Consider the following 6,000-nt stretch of genomic DNA (forward strand, 5'->3'; position numbering starts at 1 on the left):
CTAAAAAACCCTCAGCAGAGTACAGATGCTGCTGAGGCGGTAAAGCTAAAGCTTCTTCTTTACCATAAAAAATGCCAGAACGTAACAGATATGGGCAAAAAAACAAAGAAGTATATTTACTGTCATCATGTTTGTGAAATAATGGGGCAGTTTCATTTGACGTAATGCACGGGAGTTTGTATCTCTGCTGTTTGTGTTTCTCTTCTACCTCAACTTGAGGTTGGCTGTAACTCAGGAGGTAGAGCAGGTCATCTAATTGGAAGGTTGGTAGTTCGATCCCTGGCTGCTCCCGTGTGCATGCCAAATATCCTTGGGCAAGATACAAGTTGCTCTCTGATGTGTCCATTGGAGTATGAATGTAAATGTTGGGTGAATGAGGGTGCTCAGCTGGAGGTGAGCGGCACTATAATAAGAACCAGTCCATTTACTCACGTTGTCTTCCTCCCGGCAGGGTGGCCGTCCTGGACAAGGTGACCGACTTTCTGCTGTTCTTGGGAAAACTGCTTATTTCAGGAAGTGTTGGTGAGTTTATCTTTTATTTGGATGCATGCAATAAGCTCTTTATTTACTTATTTAATTTGCATCATTATAAGTTGACACTTACATCCCAGTAGGTGGCTGACATGAATTTGGAGATTTCACTTCAGTTTATAAGAGCTTATATATTAAACGTAAACCTTGATTCTAGAAGTTACTCTAATTTATACTTGCAGTGTTTGAAAGGACTTATTGCGTGGCCTAACCACTTGTTTTGTTTCAGCAGCTTTTTATATCTGCAGGTCCTTTATTGTAAACCTTCAGTATATCATGAGACCCTTGTTTCAAGTTCCACCCACTCGGTGTTTAATCTCCTTTAAAGCCGATGAGGATTTGACAGTTTTTGTTTATTTCAAATGATGTAAGAAAATATATATTTGCTTGTTACTCAATCAGATTTTTTTTTTTTTTTCAGGCATTCTTGCATTTTTCTTCTTCTCGCGTAAAATACCGGTTTTTCAAGAGGAGGTGCCATCACTAAATTACATTTGGGTCCCTCTATTGGTAAGGAATAAAAAATCTACAATGAGAATATGATTATACTGTGATGAATATAGTTAGTATTTGGACAATGACAGACTTTTTCTGTCAAAAAAATCAAACAATCAATATGTGATTGAAATGTAAAGTTTTACCTTTATTCATGGGGTTTAACAAAAATGTGTTTGTTGTTTGTTTTATCTTTAGGACTTATTTAGGTACATAGTACCCAATTTTCAGAGGCTCACAAGTAATTGAACTACTTACTAGCAGGCAGTTTAATGGCCTCAGTAACCCTGGATCATATACAAATAAATCTATCAGAGTTCACTGGTGGCAGAATTATTTCCATGGTTGGAAAAAAACAGCAACAATGTTATTAACTAGGGGTGCAACGATACTCGTATCGATATTGAACCGTTCGACACAGTGCTTTCGGTTCGGTACGCATATGTATGAACAATACAAAATTTTTAATTTATTTTATCAACTTTTCTTCTGACGATGCTGTCTGTGTTGAGAGCTCAGTGGATCTGCGCTCGACTACTCCACCTAGGCTGCACTGTCGAGAGCAGATCCACTGAGCACAGCACAAGCTAGCAAGACAGAAGCTAAGCTCGTTGCGACATGGCAAATTGAACCTCCCCCACCCTCATTCAGATCTGGCCTTTGGAACGATTTTGGTTTTCATGTGACGTATGACCCTGAAGGTAAGCGCGTCATGGACTAAAGTAAAACAGTATGTCGGATGTGCCACGCAATGCTCAATTACATGGGTGGGAACTAGTGTGTTAGCGCAGTTAGCTCGTTAACGTGTTGACGCCGTCCAGCCCCACGCACGGGGCGATCCGCGGTAGCTCGTTAACGGAGATTTGCCGAGTTGTGGTATTAACGTCATTTCAGATTAACGCTGACAGCACTAGTGGGAACACAACGAATATGACTGCACATTTACTCCGACAACTTCCTAGTGCAAAGACAAGTGGAAGCAGACAAAAACAACAAGCACGCATGCTACAAACTTTACCCGAGTCATTTAGACAGCCGTTAGCACAGGATTCTCCTTATGGGGACCTGATATGTTTAATATGCTGCTGAGAATATAGCCCAGAAGAAGCGTATAGTATAGCTTTAATTTGGGAAAGAGCCATTTCTCTGTAATAAACTCTCTTTTCCAAAGATGAGGGATTTCTCCATCAGATAGATTTATTACTTTATCCCTTTGTTTTTTTCAGCAACATTAAATTTAAAAACTGTATGTTTGATTTAAAATATATATTTATAATTTTAATAAATGACAAATTAAAGAAGCATGAACATTTTTTCGTATCGAAAAAATATCGAACCGTGACACCAAAGTATCGAACCGAACCGAACCGTGAATTTTGTGTATCGTTGCACCCCTAATATTAACATATAAAGTTATGTTAGTTTGTCTAGTTAAAAGTGAAAATGAGTGACTACTATAAAAATAATGTTAAAGCTGAAAGCTGGACTTTAGTCACATCGTGATTATTTGATTTAAAATTCTCTTTACAGAGGCACAGTCACGAAACATATATTCTGACTTGGTCTTTTACACAGAGCACAAAAAAATGATGCAATCTATATTCTTTGTTGTACTTTGTTTCCTTGGTACGGTGGAAAAATCACTTCTTATGTTCAGACTCAACCAGTGCTTCTAAGCAGCGCTCCTCTACTTGTGTTGTTTAAATATAGTCGAACCATTATTTTGGCAAATATTCAATAATAAATATTTAACTCTTGGTAATTACATATTTATTCAGAGTTGTTCTGGAAAGCTTCACAGCTTTACACACTTGCAGTTTTTACAGTGCTGCACAAGCTAATTAATTTGCTCTAGGATCTCTGACTCAGCGATTTATATTCTTCATAATGTTTTTGCCGTTTGTTGCAATGCAGTGTGCACAATAAAGCAGGAACACAAGACTACAGTTAAAAGTGTAAGACTTTCACCTGTTAACTCTTTCAGACGGTGATATTTGGATCCTACATGATCGCACATGGCTTTTTTAACGTCTATGCTATGTGTGTGGACACATTGTTCCTGTGCTTTTGTAAGTATGCTGTTCATGTTTAGTTACGGTGCAGAAGCACTCCTGCTGTGGTTAAAAATCGAATGTCAGCAGCTTTGTGTGACTCTTTCTTCCTTTTAATAACTTGAAATAATCGCTGTCTTGCATATCTTCTTGTTTATCATCTCTGCTGAGTCTCTGCTTTCCTTTCTCTTTGTGGCTGCCGCTCTGTGTGCTGTTTGCTCGTCCTGCTCCTCCTGTTCCTTTGCGGGGACCTGGTCTCAGGTGAAGACCTGGAGAGGAATGATGGTTCTTCCTCCAGGCCCTACTACATGTCTCCTGGCCTGCACAAGATCCTGCGCAAAGGAGAGGAGGGTGCCAAAACTTGCGCTGCTTCCTGAGTGATGCATTTTACTAAACTCTTGGCTCTCTGACTCACTTCTCCATGTCTGCCGTGTGCGTGGGGGTCTGGACGCTCGAGAGCAAGTACTGTAGGGCTAACATTGATACTGGATGCACCCCGCCCAGCCTGTCAGGGATGACCTGTGCATGAAAGGACATGCTGTTACTTCGGGTCCTCGCAGAAAAGGCATAGGGGACTAAGATAACTGTTCACTTCCTCTCTCGAGCCAACTCAGATACTTGCCTTTTTTCTGCTACACTTTTGTGTTTCTTTCTCTTTGTCATTTTCTCGTCTGTATTCTCTGCTGACCTCTGCCTTACCGAGAGGGTACACGTCAACTCGCAGGATGGATGCACAGGCTGAAAACGAAAAACGAGACAAGCTTTTCTTTCTTTTTTTTAACCCAAACAAACACGAGGACCGTAAACAATGTACAGATGCCACTTTGACATAAGGCATCACCACGAAAAAAGTGGTGGACTTATGGGGCACCCTCTTGTCGCACTTTGGTCTTCTAATGTAAAATCATGTTTTGTATGCACTTTCACATACAGGAAACGAACCATGTGATTTCTTTCTTCTGTGTAGCATGATTACTTTGCTGGCTGTTGGTGTTTACTATTGGTTTTATAACCACTATATTTATACTAACACAAGCACACAGATCCAAAAATGGTGTGAACTCTGCACTTAGCAAAACAGGTTTCTCTCATGTTAAATCAGCGTCACATTAAAGTTTTCATTATGCTCATAGATGTACTGTAAACCAGACAGAGGCTTTGTTGGAGGTCAAGACTTCAAAAGACATTTAATGGTTTATGCTTAAAGAAAAAAGATGTGAACCGAACCTGAGCGTTTTCAGGAAACTTTTGAATGCAGCCACTAGTTTATGTGCCTAGATGTGAAAAAAAAAATAAAAAAAATGTTCCTCTTATTCTGTTTTAGACCTAACACCAGGAACCTTTGCGATACAGTTTATAAAAGGATGTCAAAGCCATTTTTGGTAAATTTTTTTATTGGATGGTTCAGATGTTGTGCTGTTTTAATACTAAGTATAATACACACATCTGTCTGGAGGTTATTCAGTGTTCTTTTTGTATAGGAGAATTTTTTTATCAACGAATCCAATGAAAATGTGAATCTTTGTTTTCGAATAAACATAAATGGTTGAACTACTGACCTGTGCATTTCCAGAGGCGTTCATTTTTTACAATCGAGGTGATGACAGGTTAAAATTTGATGTGCTGCATGATTCTCTCGCCATTGGTATTTAACATGCTGCTGCTGCCTCGTAGTGTGGGACCTGGAGGTGAACGACGGCGCTCCAGCCCGGCCCTACCGCATGAGCAAAACACTGAGGAAGATCCTCCACAAGAAGAACAGAAGGAAGTAGCAGGAAGGAGAAAGAATAAAGGTTAACACCAAAGCATGGTACAAACCCACGTGGCATATGGGAATAAACACTTTGCCATATTTAAAGGAAGTTTACACAAGTTGAAGCTGTACACTATAAGAGACAACTTGTAGCTAAGCAACATGAATAATTAGATTCACCCACACATAGTAATTTATGGACTCAGTGATAGCTATGAATATTTTTATATGTGTCTATGTAAAGGAAATGTGTGTATTTGTGTACATTTTACTGCCACATACTACACAACAATGCAACAGTAGATTTGTTTTGAGTGTGTCTCAGCTTTGGGTTCATGTAGTTGCCAATTTTCACCACTTGGTGGTGCCAGTCGTTACCAGATGACCTGTACACTGTACCTGAGTTCCTCACATTGAGAAAAATATTCACCACTCATTGCTCACTGTTTTTATGTTTAATTGCCAAGTACATGATGGCACAGCAGTTCAGATTACTTCAGTCTCAAGTGTGTTTTTCTTTGAGTTTCTGAATATTGAACTATATGTTCTTTGGACATCTTTATCAACATTCTTAAAGGGATATTTAACAGCAAGAGATGTCTAACAGGTCTGGTTTGTTAGCTGTGGGTGAAGCAGAATGACATCATGTGTTTGTGTGCAGCAGAAAATGCAGAACCTCCGAATTCTGCATGTGTTTTGATGAGGGCTTGTGTATCAGTGACAATGCACTGAAACCAGTGACAGGTATAAAAGTGTTAAAGTGATAATCTTTGAAAGTTACCTCATTAACGTTAGAGTCCATTCTTACTGGATTTAAAGGCTTCCATCACAGGACTATGACGGCGGTCACTTTGAATAGACGTCACCGACGGCCTGAAGTGATTGTGGATTTCCAAAATAATCCGAGTGCCCTTGGACACTTCCTGTAACCACGCCTACAGTTAGGGCTGTCATGGTATCGTGTTTTCACTGCATGGTTATCGTGGTCAGACTAATCCAGATAAAGATAAAAATCATCATCTCTGTACAGACCATTGAAAAGCAAATGATGCTGTCAGTTTAAGTCATCTTTAATATTGTGGTTTTTGTGTGTTTTGTTCCTATTTTTATGGCACTAACCACCAGCCCAGGAGGTGGAAAGAGAGCCTGTACCGACAACTGTACAAATGG

General features: G+C 39.6%; 1 protein-coding gene across 3 annotated transcripts in view; it reads left to right on the top strand.

The window, feature by feature from the left end:
• The window catches only part of slc44a5b (solute carrier family 44 member 5b), a 39,158-nt gene extending 34,523 nt beyond the window's left edge, over nt 1-4,635 (top strand). For all 3 annotated transcript variants that reach the window (XM_084920579.1, XM_084920580.1, XM_084920581.1), the window contains 4 exons: nt 452-522; nt 953-1,041; nt 3,011-3,095; nt 3,339-4,635. In XM_084920579.1, coding sequence (XP_084776705.1) covers nt 452-522; nt 953-1,041; nt 3,011-3,095; nt 3,339-3,454 — 361 coding nt within the window. In that variant the 3' untranslated portion in view covers nt 3,455-4,635. The remainder of the gene's footprint in view (nt 1-451; nt 523-952; nt 1,042-3,010; nt 3,096-3,338) is intronic.
• Nucleotides 4,636-6,000: the final 1,365 nt, after the last annotated feature.

This window comes from Perissodus microlepis, chromosome 23, assembly GCF_051167445.1.
Source record: "Perissodus microlepis isolate ML-2025 ecotype Zambia chromosome 23, ASM5116744v1, whole genome shotgun sequence".
Classification (NCBI taxonomy): Eukaryota; Metazoa; Chordata; class Actinopteri; order Cichliformes; family Cichlidae; genus Perissodus; species Perissodus microlepis.